Source organism: Leptonotus elevatus, chromosome 8 (assembly GCF_054856555.1).
Source record: "Leptonotus elevatus isolate MCC_2025b chromosome 8, RoL_Lele_1.0, whole genome shotgun sequence".
NCBI lineage: Eukaryota > Metazoa > Chordata > Actinopteri > Syngnathiformes > Syngnathidae > Leptonotus > Leptonotus elevatus.
This window is the reverse complement of record NC_141246.1, coordinates 17,092,496-17,114,658: the sequence shown is the minus strand read 5'-3', so window position 1 is coordinate 17,114,658 and position 22,163 is coordinate 17,092,496. Positions and strand designations below refer to the sequence as shown.

Here is a 22,163-nt window from a genome sequence, read left to right as displayed (position 1 = left end):
AACGGACAAAAGAGAGATGAGACTATGTCAATGATAGATACATAAAAAAATGTGACGCTTGCTGAACACAAAGAGCTTTGATGTTGACGACTACATATAATGAAGACCCCAAAAATGACCCAAGTGAAGCGTTTACTGTACATATTCAGCTAATTCACCTATGTCCTCCTCGAGGTATGTGATGTCCTTCCCATTCTCAGTTAAGGCCTTGAACACTTCCAGTCTGTCCGAAAGATCTTCATTGCATGGTTGGTAGTCTCTGATCACCTTGAAAAAGTAAGCTCTCAGGGCCCCGAGTTGCTCGCCCTTCCAAAAAGAAACATGAATACGTCTTTGGAAATACATCTGTCGTCATTTTCAAAGCATGTATCTATGTTGTATGTATCAAACCTGTCCCTGTATAATGGCCTTGAGCAGCAGCAGGACAGCATGTCTGGCCTCGGGAGGTTGTTCCGGTGTCAGCATGTCCTCCACAGATTTCCACACTGCCGCTACCGCATGCTGCCAAACGCACGCAGTATAAATGCACGGTCGCTTTTGACAAGTTTATATCAGGCAACATTATGAAAGCGCTCACCTCTTCAAATCTTTTTGTCTTGGCGAGATCACAAATGTGATTCATTGTGCGGATGCGGGTACTTAGGCCACATTCAGGGTGGAGCTCCTGAAAACAAAAGTGGGGAGAGAAAGGTCAAAAAATAAATGTGTATATGAGCTGTCCATTTTGATGATTAGAACATTCCCTTCACCTGCAAAAAGCATAAATTATATATTAGTGACTAATTGACTATTTCATCACAGTGGTGTCAATTTTTAAACATCAAGTCATGTGATGTAACCCCGAGGGCATAGGTCTCAAACCTAGGTCCTCAAGGGCCACTATCCTACATGTTTTAGACGGAGGTTTCCCTTCTCCAACACACCTGAATCAAATGATCAAGGACATTACCAGGTTTCTGCATAAGCCTGATAACATCTAAAGCAGGCAGAACTGTGGCCATCAAGGACCGCACTTTAACACCTGTGCCTTAAGGGCATCATGAGTTTTGGCATACAGAAATAGTCTCTAACTTACCTTGATGATATCAGTTGTAATGATAAACTCAGATGATTTGTGGTCACTCTGTTTGCTGAGGGGTCGCGGGGGTCCAAGACCAAATATCCCCTTCATCTTGTCTTTTAAGCTTTCTTTGCTTGGTTGTTTATTCATTTTTTAAGCAAAGCGGGGTGTGCAGGCTACAATGGAAGGCTGTGAATAGAGAGTGAAACGCATTAAGGCAAGGCACGGCAGGTTTATTCCTATAGCACATTTCATACACAAGGAAAGACAGAAGCAAAGCAGAGAAAACAAAAGTATCTTACAAAATGTACTAAAAAAGAAAATACAGTACTACATTGACAATGTAAAAATGACATTAAACAGCAAACTTTAAAAATATTTACAGCAAATAAGTTTTCGAAAATAATTAAAAGAAAAAAAACATGATTTAAAAATGTTTAAAGGACCGTAATCAAAGGTAAAATAAAAAAAAAAAGCAACGTTTTTAACCTGGATTTAAAAGCAGTTACACTCCGGGCTGACTTCACTTCTGTTGGCAGCTTATTCCATTTGTGTGCAGCCAGTATATCAGTTAAAAGCATGCTCAACATGTTTACTTTGAACTCAGGGTTCCACTAATTGACCTAAGTCTGCGGATCTTAGAGCCCTGCTGGGTTTGTATTCAATTAGCAGGTGGTGGTGTTTGCCAGGCGTCGTTCGGGGACGATGTACATTAGTGCAGGGGGTGCTGGTTGGTGGGTGATTGGAGTTTGGGCAGATGCGGACAAATCAATCTGTTCTAAAGGGAGGCGTGTGGGAGATTGTTTTCCAGTTGCGCCAGACTCTCTTCTTATCTGTTGTTGTGGGTCATCATGGCCTTTATTTTGGGAAACGGGGCACCTAGTGACACACATTGTGGAGATTGGCTGCCAGTAATCTGACCCCTTGCTTATTGATATAAATCTCTTTGTGTTGGAAAAGATGGCAACGTTGATCCATTCATCCATCCATTATCTACCGCTTATCTGGGGTCGGGTGGCAAGGGCAGCAGCTTTAGCAGGGAAGCCCAGACTTCCCTCTCCCCAGCCACTTCATCTAGCTCCTCCGGCAGGATCCCAAGGCGTTACCAGGCCAACCGAGAGACATAGTCACTCCAGCGTGTCCTGGGTCGTACCCGGGGACTCCCACTGGTGGAACATGCCTGGAACACCTTCTCAGGAAGGCGTCCAGGAGCCATCCGAACCAGGTGCCCGAGCCATCTCAACTGGCTTCTCTCAACGTGGAGGAGCAGCGGCTCTACTTTGAGCCCCTCCTGGATGACCGAGCTTCTCACCCTATCTCAAATGAGTGGAAACTCATTTTGGCTGCTTGTACCCGGGATCTTGTTCTTAACAAGATGTGCTGGCAACATTCATAAACAGTAGAAAATTTGTCAATAAAGTTAGATGAATAAGAAACAGAGACACTTGTCAGCCATTTCGAGAGTGACATTATCCGGCTGAAATGCTCATCACGTGGCCGGATCGTAGGCAGAGGACCACTCAGAAATACCTCTGCGTTGAGAGATTGCAATTTTTGTCTTGCTTCAGTATCTCTGACTGTTTTTGGTGTTGAGGTAGCCTTTTAAGTGTTTAAAAAGGAAACCTCAGGAGAAGAGGACAATTATTAAAATTGCACATGGCCATTCAATTTTAATTGCAGGACTAAAAATAGTTATCACAAGAAAATCAAACATATCCATAAGTGAAGGTGCATCACAGATGTCTGTGTGAACCATACTTAAGTCAAATTTAAAAATACAATATAGCTAATATATTGCATCAAAACTCACATATTCTGGTCAATTCAAATCCAATGTAGGTTGCAAATGGGCAAAGCATAAACCATATGTTAAAACCAAATAGGCTTATCATGCAGTAGAATATGTTTTCAAGATTAGGGATACATTTAAAGAATGTTTGCCATGTGCTGTGCACTTGACGTAGGAGCAAAAGGGAAGGGAGTGAAGCAAACAAACAACCCCTTCTCTGCTTCCATTTAACGGCAACATCGTTGTAACTTGTCTCCGGCCGGGGGACATGGACATCATTAGGACTAAACATTAAACTCGGCTGAATTAAGATAATTGCATCATGATCATGGCGTTGCTGACCCGTTAGCTTTACCACTAACTGCAGGAGGCTAGCATTCCTTGAGTGGTAAACACCGCCCCCCTCCTCCCAATCGCCTACTTCTCTCACCTTATTCGAGTTGAGTCCTTTTTTGTGTCATTCAGTCACAGCTTCGCTTCTGCAGCGGAAGGAGTCCTAGCCAAGTCTGTACATTGAATTGTGATTAAATACACCCCACGGGAGTGTTGTTCTGTAGCAAGCACAGCACAGTCCTCCACTCCCCGATCGGATGACACACCGACCGTCTGACACGGTGACTTCCGGCAAAAACGCGTTCGCTGTCCCTTGGGAAATGTAGTCCAGTGCTACCTAAACATCACCCTTCACAAACATTTTGTTTTCAGTTGACCAAATTACCACACAATACAATTTAAGAGTCACTTTTCATTGAATATTAATAAATTGATCTTATTTTGACTCCAGGTGTTCCCACTTTTCCCTCCCCGCTCGAAACAGTGCACTTATTTTTGTTCCGGTGTGTCCCGGCTTTCGTCCCCGCTTTCTTCACTTCCTGTCCGCCGTGGCGTGAGCATGTGCAATGCAGTTTTGTGTTTCAGAATGACTTCTCCTTATTTCTCACAAAACATGTCAGTTGTCACTCGCAGAGCTGAGAAGTTTGCCAGGTGCACCGCTGCTGCTGCCCTTCTCCGATCCAGACGAAGAGACGCGGATGCCATTTCCTCGGTGGCTGTCAAAGTAGAAAAGGAGGAGGCGAGAATCTCCCAGGAATCAGCCTCCTTGACAACACAAGGTAATGTTTAAATTACGTAGTCCTTTATTCTTCTTGGAATGTTGTCTTGGAGACTAGTTCATTTAACACAGTGTGTGTGTGTGTGTGTGTGTGTGTGTTTCATTTCTCACAGCACTAAAAGTATTGAAAGTAATGTAAAAAAATAATATATTCAAAATAAATGAATACATTCTTCCACCTCAATGAAGTGGAAATAATAATAAAATACACATAAGACTAGCTGAGGCCAGGAAAATATACAAATACATATGGAAAATAAAGTTTAAAAAAATTGGTCCACCCAAATATTACAAAATATATTTTGTCAGGGAAGTGTATTAATTAAATTAAACCAACAGAATAAAAAACACTCGTTCTTTGGGCCATGTGGCTAAATCATGCATTCTACTTTGTACGCTGCACTCGTTCCTCTACAAGTTGAAATTTGTCATTCTCTCTGTTCAGATGGTAGCCACGACCGCCTCCAGTTGGCCACCGCTCCAAAAAAACTCGAATCAGACGCTCTGTGGTTATCTTCGCATGGTCGCAGGCGGAGACAAATAAAGGTGGAGTACGATGAAGGTGGGTCAGCAGTGAAAACGGAGCACTGGGAGCCTCCTGATTGGAAGAAACAGTTGGCACACATTCGTGAGATGAGGAGCAGTCGTGATGCCCCCGTAGATAGCATGGGAGCAGGGAAGTGCTATGACGTGGAGGCTCCAGCTAATGTTGGTCTATATACACTATATTTATATAATAATTTAAAACGACGACTTTGCTTTGACAAAGTTTGAATGAATATGTGTGCTTCTTATGCAGGAGAGACGCTTCCAGGTGTTGGCGTCCCTGATGCTGTCCAGTCAGACCAAAGACCAGGTGACAGCCGCTGCCATGCAGAGGCTTAGAGAACATGGCTGTACTGCGGAAAAACTCATGTCCACTGATGATGAAACTCTGGGAAAACTCATCTACCCAGTTGGCTTCTGGAGGGTAAAGCCACAAAATCCACATTTAAATCTGTGTACAAATCATGCATCCACCTCCTTGACATTTCCGTTTCACTATTCCGTAGAACAAAGTCAAATTTCTGAAGATGACAGCAGCCATGCTTGTGAAGGATTATGGAGGGGACATTCCAGACAGCGTGGAGGGGCTTGTCCGGCTGCCAGGGGTGGGACCCAAGATGGCTCACCTGGCTATGGATATCGCCTGGGATCAGGTCTCTGGTATAGGTGAGGGCACAATCTAAGCAAGTGGAATCACTTTTAATTTTAAACAAATTTAAAATCAAGTGCAACAACTTTGAGAATAGACAGTGGCACAAATTTGCGGGACACCAACACTGGAATTGGAAGCAAGTCATACATACTTTAGTACACAACATACTTTAACACACTAACCTATTCTTGAAACCTTTGCAAGAAAGTAGTGTAGTAGTAGTACACTAAAATGTGGAAAATTTGTCAAAGCATGCATCCCCACTGTAGATCTGGGGTATTCAACGTGCAGCTTTTTTTAGATAAAATATTATTTAATTAAATTCATGATTTAGATTTAAAAAATGAATAATTACATATTCAAAAAAATGCCAGAGAATTATATAAAAAAGGCAGAAAAGGAAATGTTCAAAATGTAGCCATAAAATGTCCAAAAAGAAAAGGCAGAAGATTGCCATAAAGTAGCTTTGGAATTGCCCAAAAAGTCAGATTTTTTTTAAGGCAGAAAAGAAAACGTTTAAAATGCAACTATAAAATGCCCGAAAACAAAAGAAGAAATCCAGAAAATTACCGTAAAATGTACACAAAATTACAAAAAAAAGAGACAGAAATCATTTTAAAAAAATAATAATAATTTAAAGTAGAAAACCAAACGTTTAGCTAGGAGCTATAAAATGTCAAACAACAATAGAAGAAATCCTGAAAATGACCATAAAATGTCCACAAAATTGCCCAAAAAGTCTGAAAATTGATTTAAGAAAAGGGTGGGGGGAGGGGTGAAAGGTTAGACTATAAAAATGTCCAAAAACAAAAGAAGGAATCCCGAAAATTACCACGAAATGTGCACAAAATTTATTGCCAAAAATTTCAGATTTGTTTTTTTTAAGGCAGGAAAAAAATGTCTAAAATATCCCCAAAAAAAAGCAAGGAGAGGCTTGCCAAAAATTTCAGTAATTTGACAGAAAGGCAGAAATGTCTAAAAATGTAAGAAAAACAAAGTGTGAAAAATTACCACCAAAAAAAAAAAAAAAAACGGAATATGTAAGGTGGAAGAAAATGAATCTGAAAGTATTGGATGCTGCATATTTTTGTGTTATGGTACAGCTCTTGGGCCCTCATTAGACTTAACACTAACACACAGATCCGTTCATCACAATCTTCAAATGTTTTGCGGCTCCAGACAGATTATTATTATTATTATTATTGTTATTTATTTGGTCTAAAATGGCTCTTTTGAGATTAAAAGTTGCTTGACCCCTCGAAGATTGTTTCCTTCCTCAGCAATGTTGCACGTTTTAGACCAAGCCATAGAGGGCGCCAAAACCATCTTAACTGGAAAAACAAAGCGTTTGACTTATACTCAAATGCCAACAACAAAGAAATGCGTTTTTGTAAGTCTATATTCACTGTAATTGGGAGACTCCAGTCCACATGTTTGTCCTTTTTACACTCGCCAATTATCTAGACTACTGGACTCTAGAAAAAAAATGATGGTAGGATTTCACTTTCAAAACTTGCTTGCTCATTTAGTATCTTTTGAATGCTGCCACAGCGTTAAAACATATTGTGATGTTACACAGCAAACATTGCCAATATTGGTAATTGTTCAGTAATGATCGTTTGCAGTTATAGTATCCAAAATTGTTGAACTTCATCTCACAGGCGTAGACACACACGTGCATCGGATCTCCAACAGGCTGGGCTGGCTCATGAAGCCCACCAAGAACCCTGAGGCGACACGCAAGGCCCTACAGGAGTGGTTACCCAGGTACAGTACATGCTCTGATGACCCTTAAAATCTGTTTAGCAAGTCTATAAATAGCCATTTAAGTCCCTTTATTATAGCTATGAAGGCTGCAGTCTACAAAAAAACATTATAACGGTAACAGTTTTCTTACGCTAAGGCATTTAAATCATAATGATCATTTATTAACGGTTTTCTAGCTACCAGGAATGTAACTGAACAAAAATAGCAATGGCAAGTTTAAAGCCATCGTCTTGTGCTAATGCTTGCTAATGCTTACAGGGATCTATGGAGCGAGATAAACTGGCTGCTTGTGGGTTTTGGACAGCAGGTTTGCCTTCCAACCAACCCACTCTGCTCCCTGTGTTTGAACCAGCATAGCTGCCCGTCCTCGCACCAACGCTCTCCTGCAAAGCTGCTGAAAGTTCAGTCTGCGCTCTCTCCGTGTTCAGCTTCTTCGCTCCAAGTAAAAACCGAATCTGGACAAGAAACTGTTCTTTATGCGGAGACAATAAATGAAGAGCCACAGAGTGTTAATCTCACCACACAAAGAAGGAAACTGAAACGCAAGGTTAAACACTAATTCAAACTTCAATCTCTTGGATTATGGTTTTGGTTTTATGCTTTGTAAGTTTAGGAACAAAACAAATACTGTGTTGTTGCTGCCTTGGGAAGCAGACAAAAACATTAATTTGCTACTTCATATTAAAAAATCTCTTTTTTTCTGTCCATTTCAGTCTGGGGAATATCACACATGGAGCTCAATTGCTTCATAAAAAAAATGGAGGTCACGCTACTTACCCATGACAAATTGTCATCTGACACCAGTATGATGGCTTTGCTTGCACCTCCATTGTTCTAGTCTAGTCTAGTTGTGTGTGTTTTATCATAATGCATGAACACATTCATTTGATTTGTTGGATAGATTTGCTTACTAGTCTGTTGTTATAATTCCCAATGATTAATGAATATTTGGAGCAGAACGAACTGTACATTTTGTAAACTTTTAGGGATTACGTGTGAGCTAACATTGATATCCTACACACACTATAAACAACATAAAATGTCTCTCACACAACAAATAACCTCTCACCTCTTGTCCACTGACAACAGGGAGGGACCTGCATGGAAAAACCAATCAGCATTCAACATTTGAGATGTTGACCTTTTGGTTTTTGAGCTCTCTTGCACACACAGTTTTTTAATTGCACACACACACACACACACGTCATATTTGTCGCTTAAAACAATAATGCTCTCACTTTGACAAAAATAAAAACTTTCACACAGGAAGAAAAATTTGTGTTTTTTGGATCGTATAATATATTGAGCACTCTCCCTCCGCTCGGGAGTAACAGAACACTAGCACCCTCTATTGGTACCGAGCGGTATATCACTTGAGTCACTACACAACAGTTCGAGAGAATTTTATGGTGTGGGTGAAAGAGTTTTTGAGTGTATGTGGATTTTTGGTGAGTGTGGGTTTATTTTTTTATGTGTAGGTAAACATTATTTTTGCCTTATATGGCACCTAAGGGAATAGTGTCAATTTGTCAAATCTTAACATTTGGAAACTGGTCTTACATTTTATGCAAGCTCATTTCATTATACTTTAATTGAGCCTACATGTGACATTCAAAACTTACCACAAACACTAGGGAGGCATTTTTGTTGACAGGGTGATCAATTTGCTTTCCATAGGCTCAAACCTGGCACTTTCTGCCTCATTTGACTGTCTGGTGAACTCGGGTACGCGTCAACACGATCTGTTTTTGACGCCTCCTTCTCTACCTCCTCCTCAAGAAACGCCCATCTGACAAGAACAATTAAGAATTACGCGTGAGAACTTGAAGCAGATTTCTAATCTCTGATCTCCGATAATACCCTCCCATGGACGGGCTTTAGCCACTGTCACTCATTTTTTCGACACAATTTGACGCTTTCATCCCTCGCACCTGTTCCGCGCCCCCCAGGCGTGCGTCCTGGATTTTGTTTGGACGATGGGGGTAAGCATTCATTAGTTTTAGCCTAGTTTTCATCTGCACTTTGGTCGATTGTGTCTATAATGGACCCGCATGATGCGGAATGATGATGATCTTTCGGGCACGGGAGCGCTGCACTCGTGATGGATTAGCCGCGACTCCCCACATAACCGAGCACCTGTTTAATCTCTAAAGACACCTGAACTTGCTCGCCGCTTTTGCCTTGCTGGAATGGAGAGCGATCTAAGGCCCAGAGTGTGCTACCTGATCCAAACAGAACGCGGTTATGGGTTCCACTTGCACGGCGAGAAGAATAAAGGTGGACAGTTTATCCGAAAAGTGGAGCCCGGCTCCTCGGCTGACTATGCCGGACTGAGAGCCGGGGACCGAGTGGTGGAGGTGAACGGCGAGAATGTGGAGAACGACAGCCATCGCCAGGTGAGTTGCAGCTCAGGTGATTTGGCCTTTGCTGGTAGAGCGACGACATCGCCTCTGTGAAATGCAAACAATAAATCCCCTACCAGTTGGACCACTTTTACTTCGCCTGAGGTGGAGGAGGAGGGGGTACTTAAATGGGTCATATGTGAGCCTTGTGTAAAGGGGATCTAGGTGTCATGTTGTAATTTATTTACAGAATAGTTGGCGGTAGAGAATGTCAATGATTAGATGTAGTATAAAAACCCATCAACAGATATTGGATTTTTAAAGTTATTTTGTCTGAAGTGTTTTATCTTGATTTAAAAAAAAACTGCTGTAAAGACAATAAAATACAGATGAGTGCTTTATAAGCCTGGCGACCCCTGGATGTTGCCAATTAACCATTTTGGAGGCCTATATCACTACTAGAGATGCTTCAATACCACTTTTTTTTTCAGATGACACCAGTACAAGTATTCACTCTTATAGTACAACTAACCAACACCGAATACTGATACCGCTAATTATTTTGATATTTAAAATTTCACTTAACGCAACGGCAAAAAATTGTGAACAATGACCTTTCTTTTTGACCAGATGATGATTCGCCGATGTGTTAAACAGCCACAGTGTAGCGCACCTACTGCAGAAGAGGATTTACTCGATTTTTGGCAGCCTCTACGAGTACCTGATACTATTAACTCTTTCACTGCCATTGACGGCTATAGATGTCAAAAATTCATTTGAACCATTTCTATTAGTTTAACATTTTTTCCACTTTTTTTAACAAGAGTTTGAAAACCTAGAAAAAATTTTTTATTGTACATTTAGAACAGATATAAAATTTGTGATTCATTGTGAGTTAATTATTGAAGTCATGCAATTGATTACAATTAAAAAATGTAATCGCCCCGGCAAAAAAGAAAAGATTATAAAAAAATGAGGGGCGTCAGGCGATTACATTTTTTAATTGTAATTAATCGCTTGACTTCACTAGTTAACTCATGATTAATCACAAATAATAATAAAAACGTTTTCATTCACATGTTAACAAAAGTGGGAACAAAATGTTAAACTAATATAAATAGTTAAAGTGATTTTTTTTTTAAACGTTTATAGCCGTCAATGGCAGTGAATGAGTTAATTAAGGCTGATATCGGCCTGATACAGTATTTGCTCATCCCTAATCAAAACCACACTCTAAATGTCATCCAAATCCATTCACAACCTTCTTAGTTGCATTAAATTTTGACAATGATCCATAAATTGTCATACACCTAATTTTACATTTTCGCAGTTGTTTTAGTTATGGCCTTGTTACAAAAATGAAATAGATTTTGTCATCGACACAAATTAGAAAATCATAATTGTTTTCATTGCTAAAGTTATAGCAAGACTAAATCCGTTCATCATTGGAGTTATATTAAAGTTTTGAGGTTTCTTCCCTATTATTATTAAAAAAAAATTGCCTCCATTACTTGGTCATTTATGTAGTTTTAGACCTGCTCTTTGTACAAAGTGCCCTGAGACAAATTCCGTTGTGGTTTGGTGCTATATACTATAAATAAAATATAATTGAAATCATTAATACATTTTTCCTTCATAATATATATGATCCTTTAGCTTGACAGCGAATAGTTACATTAAAGGTAGCACAGGTTGTGTTTGAGCAATAAACATAACTACATGCATTAAAGTAAAGCAATTAATAAATGTTTGCGTATGACATTCAGAATATTTGTTCAAGTCAAAATATTGGGGTCATTTTTTCCCCCATTTTAAATCATCCAAGTAATTAACTGATTAGAAATAGAGGAGTTTGAGCGTGTGCAGTGGATCAAAACATGTTGACGACGTCCTTCATAACATGAAATGTCAAAAGAATTAGCTCATAACAGGCGATCTTCAAATTTGGTGGGCAAAAAATGTTGATTAAAAAGTATTTTTGATTAAGTGATTAATCATGATTAATCAAAAATTCTAACATGTGATTAATCTGATTTTAAAAAATGAATCGTTTGACAGCTCTAAAAGAGTGACCCAAATCTACTGTGCACAGGTGGTGGAACGGATCCGAGAGGTACCAAATCGCACCAGACTACTGGTAGTGGACCGAAACACGGACGACTACCTTCACAGCTGTGGTCTGGCTTGTACTGAGGATTTGGCCATCGAGATGGGGACCCTCTCCCCGCGTCTCTCATCGAAAGACACGCCATCAAATTCTCCCTTACCAGGGGAGAATTCTCCCAAGTCCCCTAAACCTGACCACATGCTTCTTGCTGCAAACTCGCCCACTTTTTTGATCTCACAAGGCAAAGTCAAGAAGAGGTCCTCTGTCACATCAAGTACCGTGACCGACACAGAGGTAAGCAACAGAAATAATCTGGATTTAAATTCTTGGCTGGCGCGCTGTCTGGATTCAGTCTCAAAGGAGTGCCGGAGCGTCTGGCAGCTTCTCCTTAGAGGCGATAATGACCATCAACAAAGAAACAACACTTGAGAAGCGAGCGGAAACCATGCTCTCACATTCTTACTCACACAATGCAACTTTTCTTCGTGCCTTGTAACATTGTGTCCCTCAAAAGGTCTTGAGTCAGTGTAATATTTGTTTACAACGTCAGCTCATTTTAGCTTTACTGTGTACTTGTTAACACCATGCACATTTTTTTTCACTCAGTCACATTAACTAAAGTCACCAAAACTTGAAGAGATATGTTATGTTTGACCTATTTTTCTAGAGAGAGAGGGGCAAAGGTTTAGTTGGATTATTTCGGTCCTCTGTTTAAATACTCTTGGCAAAAGTATTGGGACATCTGGCAATGATTTTGTGGGATCTCTGTGCAAAAGACGCTTTTGTTCTGGTTCATCACAAGTTGATGAGGTTGAGGCCTTCCACATCAAATTTTAGGGCTCTGTTATAACTCCAGATTGAATGGTGTTTCAATGCAAATACAATATGTAATATATTACTACTCTCACATTGATTACACTGGGCAACCCATTGTTTTTTTAAGTTAGGTCTGGAAGCTGTTTTTAACTAATTTTTCCAAAACGGATCACATTTTTTCTCAGCTATAGGGTCCCCGTTTTCTTTAAAAGAAAAAAACGAAATGTGTATGTATGTAAATGAAACACTAAGATGAAATAGTTACAAGATTTGAAAACTAAAAAAAATCGAGTCAAAAATAGAACGACATTGTGCCCATGGTTAAAAGGTTAAAAGAAAAGTCAGCACTAGTTTTCCTTTTGCAGATATTGATAAAACCGGATCTATTGGGAGCTGCACTCACCTCTCACTGCAGTCTCAATTGTGACTGCACAAAAAGGTTGCCCTGTAGTTGTAGATAAGATAGACAAGGTAAGCTGTGGAGGGGAAAAAACTTGACGTGCTAGAAAAAAACTGCAATTTTGGAATTGGTATGCTAATGTTAATATTAATCAGCACAAAAACTCAAAATATTTTTTTCATTGTGAAATATGGTCTCGGGATGCTCTATGTCTGTACTAGTACTCCCAATGCCTTTTTCGCCAAACATTACGTTTTATATATATATATATATATATAAATCTGTTTATTGATGATTTTAAAAAAAATAAATAAATAGTGAGAGACTATTATAGAATTGCAGGGTTTCAAATATGCAGTATCTACTGTCCACATACAAAACCCAAATTCCATCATAACTGATACAGCTGAAGGTGTTGCCATACAGCTGAAGTTTCCGTAGGCGGCAAGTACAGATCTTCTTGTGACGTCTTGATTTTAGCTGACTTCAGAACACTCTGTCACAGCTCTGTTTGGGCTCCAAACAAAGCGGAGCCCGATCGTCAGTGCCGTGGCTCAAATCAAACTGTCTTTGTGTTTTGCAGAAAACAGGGTAAATAGTGGCAGTCCCTTAGCTGGTGGTTACAGTTCTCTTTCATAATCTTGCTTAAAATGATTGAGATATAAACACATGGTAGATAACACACTTCTTCTACTACATCACTTATTACATAATCACACAATCAAGCAGCTTTTATTATACACACCTGTGAGTAAAAGCGAACAATTAGCCTTTCTTTTTTGATGTGCCTGGTGGAAATTTAACTAGAATAGTGTTAATTAATATTTGCTGACTGCACACTAAATAAAAATGGCAACATCTATTACAATATATTTCACAACACAGCAGCCGCTAACCATTTCAGCCAATTCCTCCAGTAAAGCTTCTCTTTTTAACGATCTTGCATCGTGGTTGACATTTATCAAATAATGTCAACACAGACAAAATTTCATTCTTGCGTGATGTTAGCAGACACCCAAATAAAGGCTCACGTCGCCACAGTCTTGGCTGGGTAGGCTACACATAGATAATAAACCAATTATTGAAACTACAGGAAATAAGTAAAGCACATCTTGACTTAACAAGTTATGTCCTGCAGTATTTTCTCTTTCTATTGCTATTTGTTTTTTCAGTTGTACACAGATAAGTCATTATCTTCTCCATAATGTTTTTTTAAATTAATTATAAAAAAAATTGTATACCCCCCCCCCCAAAAAAAAAACCTTTAAAAAAAATGATCATGAATCCCAAAATATAGATGACAAATATATATTATAAATATATATATATATATTTTTTTATTAAAATAAAAAAAATGAGAAAGGTGAGTCTGCGGATGCCAAAGTGCGGAGATGAAGGTGTATACTATGTAGTAGAGGAAACATGTTTAGAATTTTTTTTTTTTTTAAATCTTGAAGTATATCTTTTGTGACAATTTATAACTTTTCTAACACTTTGTATGCACTATGCGCCATTGTTATTGCATGAAAGTGTTTAAATACTGCCACAATATCATCGTCGCCACGTCACGATATTAAAAGCGGCACATCTGTTAAAAAAAAAAAAAGTCAGGTTGATTTCCATTTGTGCAGTTTTAGCACCCTCTGGTGGCTACTTTTTTAGTGTAGTTTAATTTTCACAAGGCATGTTTTGGCTCTTCTATGTTTAAAATCCACGCTTATGGTCAGATGAAGGGGAACGTAATATGCTTGTGAACCGAGTCAATATGTGGAGGAACTCAATGTGTGCGTGCATTAGCAAGTAAGTGCCTCAATATTAATATTAATATTAATATTAGTGTTGTTTATATGCATTGCTGTTATGCACAAAAGCTCAATATGGTGTTGTTGTTTTTCTTTTTGCCAAACTCCCCACAATTTCGTGATAATTATCGTATCGTGATGTTTGGAATGTGGAAAATGTTTTTCATCTATAAATCTTGGTGAAAAAATTGTGAATTCAAATCTGAACTAATTTCTTGATCCTCTTCATGCTACATTCTACGTGAATTATTATTATATCAGGCCACGTACAAATAAATCATGTCAGAATGGCATCTAGAACTGTCACCTGAGCAATCCAATGTGTTCTACCCAACAGAGCTTTGACCTTGTCTATCAGTGTGCATGGATTATAATATAAACAACCTACACAATATACTTAGGGTTATGCAAGAAGCACTTAATGGTTACGTAAGCGAATGTGCGTGCCTCAGTGTTTATTGTTCGTGGATCAGAAAGGACAGTGACAGTTGTCAGAAAGCCCTCATGAAGCGCTTCACATACCACCATAGCTAACGTTTGTGCAGGTAAAGTCTGGGGTCGATTCATGCTCAATCCATATTCACCTCGTTGATAAGCAACCAGCTTTGGTAACGTTGTCCTCATTTGCAATGTTATTCTACCCGGATACAGATCGAGGCCTCACCAGAGCCGTCGACCGAGCTCCTTCCCCGCCTGTGTCATCTGGTCAAAGGGGAACTGGGCTATGGCTTCAATCTGCACAGCAATAAACCAAAGGGTGGACAATTTGTACGCTCAGTGGATCCCCATTCACCTGCGGAGAGAGCTGACATCCGCCCAGGAGATCGACTGGTGGAGGTACACACACACACACACACACACACACACAACTCTGCTCTGGATTTTCCTTAGCAAATTGGCCTATATGTGACGTGTGGACTCGTGGGGAAATCAGACACGCCGTTTTCTTGATTAATCAAGTCTGTGCACTGATTTGCTAATTTGCTTTGTGACTGGATTAAAGTAGATTAGCTGGGATTAAGGTCTTGGATGGAAAGTGACAGAGATGGTGTTGAGCGGGTGGAAGACTGGAAATGTGATGTTGGACAACCTTAAAAGGAATGGACAGCAGCTAGATTCTTGTTTTTAAATGTATGTTACAAGCCATCATATGTTACATACAGTACCTCTATTAGTGAAGAAGATTCAATCTGAGAAGAGCCATGCCTGCTGCCGGTCATGTTGTGTACTTCCTCCTAATCTCTGCTGTCTCTGATTAGCATCACTCAATCCTACTTCCCGTTGTCCTCACGGTTTCCTTTTCGATGTTTCTCAGGTCAACGGAGTCAACATTGAGTGTCTGAGACACTCTGAGGTGGTGGCGTTCATCAAAGCGGGAGAGCGAGAAGTGCGCCTCCTCCTCGTCGACCAAGAGACGGACGAGCTTTTTCACAGATTGGGGATCACGCCCACAGCACGCCATGTATATTTTCAATTTTGTTTGGTTTTCACTTTTGACCACATTCATGCATACAGACCACAGGTGGCAAAAGAACTCACACTTTGTACATAACAAGGAAGTCAACCCGAACAATAGTTTGTTCTAAGCGGGCTCTCTAGGCTAAACACGGCATTGTGATTAACTCATTCACTGCCATTGACGGTTATAGACAACAAAAATTATTTTAAAGTATTTATTCGTTTAAAAAAAAAATCTACTTTTTTTTTTTTACAAGAGTATGAAAACCTAGAATTGTTTTATTGTACATTCAAAACAGATATAAACATGTGATTAATCATGAGTTAACTATTGAAGTCATGAGATTAATTACGATTAAACATTTTAATCGCCTGACGCCCCTAATTTTTAATCATCTTTTTTTTCCTTTTTTTTGTATTCATTCACTACCGTTGACGGCTATTAACATCTAAAATTAATTTGAACTATTTCTATTAGTTCTATAGACTTTTGTTAACAAGAGTATGAAAATCTAGAATTTGTTAATTGTACATTTAGAACAGATATACAATTTGTGATTAATCGTGAGTTAACTAGTGAAGTCATGTGATTAATTACGATTAAAAAAAAAAATTTAAACTATCTTTTCTTTTCTTTTTTAAATCGCGATTACATTTTTTAATTGTAATTAATTGCATGACTTCAATAGTTAACTCATGATTAATCACAAATTTGATATCTGTTCTAAATGTACAATATTTTTTCTAGGTTTTCATACTATTGTTAATAAAAGTGGAAAAAATGTTGAACTAATAGAAATAGTTTAAATGAACTTTTGACGCCTATAGCCATCAATGGCAGTGAATGAGTTAATAATGCGTTTGTGGAATATGATCTTAGTAGCTAAATCCACCCATTTCTATGCATCTCAGGGGCAGCCATTTTGCCCTTTGCTGTTAACTGAAAATGACATCACAGCAAGGTTATTGTAGTTAACGAAATAACTAAAACTAAAATTTAAAAGGCCTTTTCGTTGACTAAATAAAATAAAAACGAAAATGCTTTAAAAAAAAAGAAGAACTAACTGAAACTACATTTTAGTGCTGTCAAGGTTAAAGCGTTAACTAACTAATTAATTAATCACAAAAAAATATCGCATTAATCATGTATTAACGCAGATTAATCGCACTATTAATTTTGGCCACAGATGATCCTTCATCTTGATAGCAGATGGTTACGTTTAAGGTAGCACAGGTTGGGTTTGAGCAATAAACATAACTACATGCATTAAAGTAAAGCTTTTAATAAATGTTTGCATATGACATTCTGAATATTTGTTCATGTCAAACTATTGGGGTCATTTTTTTCCAATTGAAATTATGCAAGTAAGTAACTTATTAGAAAAAGAAGATGAGTGTGTGCAGTGGTTAACATTTTTTGAAGACGTCCTCATAACATTAAATGTCGAAAAAAATAACACATAACAGGTGATCTTTAAATTTGACGGGCAAACATTTTTGATAAAGAGCATTTCTAATTATTTGTGATTAATCAAAATTCTAAGATGTGATTAGTCTGGTTAAAAAATGTAATCGTTTGACAGCTCTACTACGTTTTACAGTAACAAAACTAACTAAACCTAAGTATACATATAGAGAAAATGTCCTTCGATTTATCCATCCATCCATCCATTTTCTGTACCGTTTGTCCTCACAAGGGTCGCGGGGGTTGCTGGAGCCTATCCCAGCTGGCTTCGGGCAGTAGGCGGGGTACACCCTGAACTAGTTGCCAGCCAATCGCAGGGCACACAGAGACGAACAACCATACTCACAATCACACCTATGGACAATTTGGAGTGTCCAATTCACCTGCCATCCTCCGATTTAGTCTTGGGGTAATTACTTTAACAAGCCTTTGATATTTTTAATATTAACCGAAATAAGGAAGTTTAAAAGTGTGTCACACAGAATCAACATCTTCATCTAGCAGCAGCCAATAGAAAAGCACCTTCCGATGACTTCGCTCCTCGGCGACTAATGTATGCTTGACTTTCGGCTCCAATGGCACGGCTCGCTTTTCTTCATTTTACCATGGTGTTTATTAAATATTGATTGAGTACAAGCACCTGTAGCTAATGCCAAACTGTGGCAGGCTTTTTACTTTCTAGACCTGGATTTCCCATCTCTGACTAAAACTAATAAAAAGTAACAAAAAAAACCTAACTCCTAAACTATAATAACCCTGCATCAAAATTGCTTTTCTGAATTTGGCCATGTGATGTTCGCAAGCTGAGCCATGATTGGCCGTTGGCCTGAGCAGGTGTGATGTCATTTCCAGTTGACAATCAGTAGCAAAATGGCCGCCCCCTGAGATGTATTAAAACATTTGGATTTTGCTGTGTAATTTAAATTCCGCAAGCGCAATATTAATCAGAATGCCATGTTTAGACTTACAGACTTCGAGTCTTCCCATTTTCCTTTGAAACTATCAAAATAAGATGTTATAGAGCTGAAGCCAAATAAGGCCAAGCAGTATGGAAAATAGACGGATGGAGTCCGCTGAGATCAACTCCAGCTCATCTGTGACCCTGAACATGATAATTGGTTGAAAAAGTGTGAATGGACATATAATCAATTGTTGATATTCTCCAAAAATGACATCCCTAATATAAAACTACACGCACTGCTCAGACATGCTCTAAAGCCCTACTCCAGTGTGAAGAGCAGACCAATGAAGTGAAATTGGACATTTCCCTGAGACATGACTGACGATCTCTATTCTAAAATGTAGGAATCACAGCACGAGATATCTCACCAACCCTTCCCTGTTAATTAATTACAGGTCTATATGGATGAATCCGCTCTCGAAGCTTCCTCGTCGACCCCTTCTCCCACCTGCACTGAAGCGCCAATCATACATGTCACACTGACAGACGCCCCCATCACAAGCATGTCCCCAAAACAGAGGACCAATGGGAGCTGCGCGTCCCAGTCCTCAACCAGCTCCACCACTCAGTCAGAGCTCAGTAGCTCTGACATGAGTTTCCAGGTAAGAAAACTGTCAGCGTTCGCATGTGTGCCGACTCCATCATGGTGACAAGTTATTGTTGTGTGTGTATGGAAGGTCCCCGATGAAGATGAGAGGAGGGTTTTGGACCCTTTCGTGGACAGCGGCCTGCGTTTGAGTCCCACAGCAGCTGAGGCGAAGCAAAAGGTTCTCGCCAGACGCAACAAAAAGAGGGCGCCCCCTATGGACTGGAGCAGGAAACAAGAGATTTTCAGCAACTTCTAATGCCACAGAGCAAGAGGAATCTAAAATACAAGAATGAGTTGAGACATAAATAAATGTTCATACAGAACTGTACTTGCTAATACATGAACAAGGACAAATTAATGCAAGCAAGTACTAGACACTATCATAGTGACACAGTGATATTCTGGACCAAAGAGATACTTTGAGGAATATATATGGTATTCTATTGTATTTTCTGCCTGTATCTTATTTAAGGATGCCAGAAGAGGCTCCCAGAGTTGTTGTTTGGGGGTATGCTACAGTCAGCCCTCATCCTCCTTTAAAAGGAGCCCCGACTGGCCAACTGTAATGACAAGTTTGCTCTATATTATTTATTACTAACATAACTATGAGATAAAAAAAATTCAAGCCAGGGTTATTATAGTTTTTGATTTATTTATTTTAGTTAGTTTTTATTTCGTTTTGAGTGTTGTTTTTTTAAATTTAGTTAGTTTGAATTAGTTTTCAGGGTGGTTTTGTTAGTTTTTATTAGTTTTAGTTATTTTATAAATGCTTAGTTTTAGTTAGTTTCAGTATTAGTTTTTGTTAAAAAAATTTTTTTATTGTGCACAATATAAAAAAAACACCATGGGAGTGACGTCATCTGAAGATGCTTTTCTATTGGCAGCTGCTAAATTACGTCACTTTTGTGTGACACACTTTCAAACGTCCTTATTCCCGGGACTCCGGGTGGCGAAGTGGTTACCGTCACTTGCCTTCGGTGCAGGTTGGTGTGAGTTCGCTTCCCCGCCTGGGAGACCATATATATGTGTGTGAGTGCACCAAAAAAGAAAAAGAAAAAGATGAAAAGGAGAAAAAAAAACGTCCTTATTTCGGTTAATATCAAAATAAATACTTAAAATTACATTTAAAATCATCCCCAGAGGCTCATGCATTAAATTAATGACCAAAGACTAAAACAAAGGACATTTTTGCTATAATTATTGTTAGTTTTCGTTAGTTTAGTAAACATAAAATGTAGTTGTTTTTGTTTTTTTAAAGCATTTTCGTTTTAATTTTATTTCGATATTTTTTTTACATTTTTGTCCCCCCTGTTAGTTAACTAAAATAACCTTGGTCGCAACGCATTCAGTGCGTAATGACGTAGAATGGTGGCTGGCTCTCTGCCGAGCAATGTGAAACGCCTTTAAAGAAAGCAAGGTAAGCCTCGTGACGTTCCTAAAGAAACAACATGCGATCGGTAGTGTTAAGTTATTAACATTGTTTTTTAGTTTTAAATTATATTTTAGCCGTTTATAATTATGTTAACTCAGTATGGCTGTATGAATAGACCTATATTCTTATCTGTGTTACTTTCATGAGAAAGACCAACGGGTCTGTCTATTCATTCGTAATTTAAAGGGAGGTTTCCGGGGATTTTGCTGTGTCACCAAGGGAGTCAGGCTTATTATTATTGTATTCTTTTAATCTGATTTATACCCATGGGAACGGATTCTCTTGTATTCAGTTGTAACCAGGTGTGTTGTGGGCTGACCTTTTTTTGAACCCTTTTTGTGAATAAATAACGATGTGAGCTGGAGAGAGGGAGCCACATTTGAACAGAGACATCGCTTGGATGGTTTGTCTGATGTGGACCAGAAGCTTCTGTTAATTAAAACCTTTGCAAAGGAACTTCTTCAACAGAATCTCACCATTCAGTTAATTGAACACGCAAAGAGTACAATACTTAATATTGTCTACTCTAACAAATGGTGACCGCCGACGCTGAATTATAACGAATGGTCTCCTCCGTTGAAACAGTAGTCACCCTCTCCCACGCCGTGCACTCGTCATTCACCAGACGCATTCAAGAGTTTTGATCGTCCCTTTAGGAACACTATGGAGACTTACCTTGCTATCTTTGTAGACGTTCGGCAGAGAGCCAGCCAACCATTCTACGTCACTACGCACTGAATGCGTTTCGACGTAAATAAAAATGGTGGCGTACGTCCAAATAAAGTTTCTACTAAATGTATTAAAAGTGAAATGATTTTTGAAAAATAAATCTCATAGTTATGTTAGTAACAACCAAAACAATTATATAGAGCAAACTTCTTATGACAGTTGGGGTTCCTTTTATGGATGCTCAACAGGCAGGTTTGAGGTCAGGGAATGATGGTGGGCACAACAGGAGTTGTTCTCCCTTTCAACCCTTAGATGGCAATGTTGGGATATGTTGGCTATACACTGGACCCTTTAAAATAGTGCAATATTCATCGGTGACTTTTTAAAAAAAAAATTAGTCCGTAATTCATGTGTTTCTGTGCTTACTGCTAACATTTCCCCATGTGAGCATTGGATAGAGGTGGCTTGAATACATTTTGAAGACTAAGCAGGATTCTGTGTCAGATTATTTTATCCAACCTGTCTGTAAGGGATAAACATACATACAACATGTTAGTAGAAGTTAAGTGGAAGGTCTTGATCAAGTTAATCACCAGACCTTAACCCAATAGAGCATGTTTTTGTTGTTGTTGTTTTTTACCTATTAAAGAGGAGGCTAAAGGGAGAAACCCCCAGAAACAAGAACTGAAAGAGGCTGCAGTAAAGGCCTGGAAAAACATTTCTAACGAAGAATGCAAAAGTTATAAGTTAATTCAATAATGTCTGTTCCAATACTTTTGCTCACTTGAAAAGGCTTCAAACAAAAGGTGCTGTGTCCTGAGTTGTTTGACATCTAGATGTAAATACCATGAAATAAAAGCTCGAATTCTGAACTTTTGTCTCATATTCATCTTTTGATCCGAAACCAAAGTGTATTTGGTCAACAACAAAGACAAAATAATTGACCTTGCCGTCTTCAGTTTACACACACATTTACTTAGTGTGAAATCTAGGCCTGTTAACTAAACACAAAGCAAATAACGCACAGCCAAAAAGCTTGACTTTGTCGTATGAGTGGCAACAGGTGGCAACATATGGGTTGATTGTATTCGGTTATCTTTAATGCAAGAGCAGTTCTTTGTTATGTAGTTGCTGGCATAGATGGTTGAACAACAACCATGTTATATTTTTTGTAATTAATCATTTTTAGACAAATTA

At 38.8% G+C, this 22,163-nt stretch overlaps 3 protein-coding genes across 8 annotated transcripts in view; 2 read left to right on the top strand and 1 right to left on the bottom strand.

Annotated features, from left to right (window-relative positions):
• tsc2 (TSC complex subunit 2) overlaps window positions 1–3,520 on the bottom strand; it is a 29,565-nt gene extending 26,045 nt beyond the window's left edge. For 2 of the 6 annotated variants that reach the window (XM_086082571.1, XM_086082573.1), the window contains exons 1-5: window positions 3,280–3,516; window positions 1,076–1,249; window positions 578–664; window positions 391–501; window positions 159–306 (exon numbers count right to left, since the gene is read on the bottom strand). In XM_086082571.1, the coding sequence (XP_085938697.1) occupies window positions 159–306; window positions 391–501; window positions 578–664; window positions 1,076–1,210 (481 nt within the window). In that variant the 5' untranslated portion in view covers window positions 1,211–1,249; window positions 3,280–3,516. Of the gene's footprint in view, window positions 1–158; window positions 307–390; window positions 502–577; window positions 665–1,075; window positions 1,250–3,279 lie in introns of all 6 variants that reach the window. The other 4 variants (XM_086082569.1, XM_086082570.1, XM_086082572.1 and 1 more) reach the window with 4 other exon arrangements.
• Window positions 3,521–3,688: 168 nt separating this feature from the next.
• Window positions 3,689–8,169, top strand: nthl1 (nth-like DNA glycosylase 1). The gene is made up of 6 exons (XM_086082580.1): window positions 3,689–3,961; window positions 4,406–4,668; window positions 4,760–4,930; window positions 5,013–5,172; window positions 6,820–6,925; window positions 7,184–8,169. The coding sequence occupies exons 1-6, from the start codon at window positions 3,742–3,744 to the stop codon at window positions 7,482–7,484; spliced, it is 1,221 nt and encodes a 406-aa protein (XP_085938706.1). The 5' UTR covers window positions 3,689–3,741; the 3' UTR covers window positions 7,485–8,169.
• Window positions 8,170–8,722: 553 nt separating this feature from the next.
• Window positions 8,723–21,838, top strand: nherf2 (NHERF family PDZ scaffold protein 2). The gene is made up of 7 exons (XM_086083524.1): window positions 8,723–8,907; window positions 9,079–9,321; window positions 11,360–11,668; window positions 15,044–15,229; window positions 15,708–15,854; window positions 18,672–18,878; window positions 18,954–21,838. Exons 1-7 carry the CDS (start codon window positions 8,902–8,904, stop codon window positions 19,119–19,121), a joined length of 1,266 nt encoding a protein of 421 aa, XP_085939650.1. The 5' UTR covers window positions 8,723–8,901; the 3' UTR covers window positions 19,122–21,838.
• Window positions 21,839–22,163: the final 325 nt, after the last annotated feature.

Coding starts and splice junctions, on each gene's coding strand:
- nthl1 (XM_086082580.1), top strand. CDS start 3,742: ATGTGCAATGCAGTTTTGTGTTTCAGAATGACTTCTCCTTATTTCTCA. Junction 4,669..4,759: donor ACGTGGAGGCTCCAGCTAAT/GTTGGTCTATAT, acceptor CTTCTTATGCAG/GAGAGACGCTTCCAGGTGTT. Junction 5,173..6,819: donor GGATCAGGTCTCTGGTATAG/GTGAGGGCACAA, acceptor TTCATCTCACAG/GCGTAGACACACACGTGCAT.
- nherf2 (XM_086083524.1), top strand. Junction 15,855..18,671: donor TCACGCCCACAGCACGCCAT/GTATATTTTCAA, acceptor AATTAATTACAG/GTCTATATGGATGAATCCGC. Junction 18,879..18,953: donor GCTCTGACATGAGTTTCCAG/GTAAGAAAACTG, acceptor TGTGTATGGAAG/GTCCCCGATGAAGATGAGAG.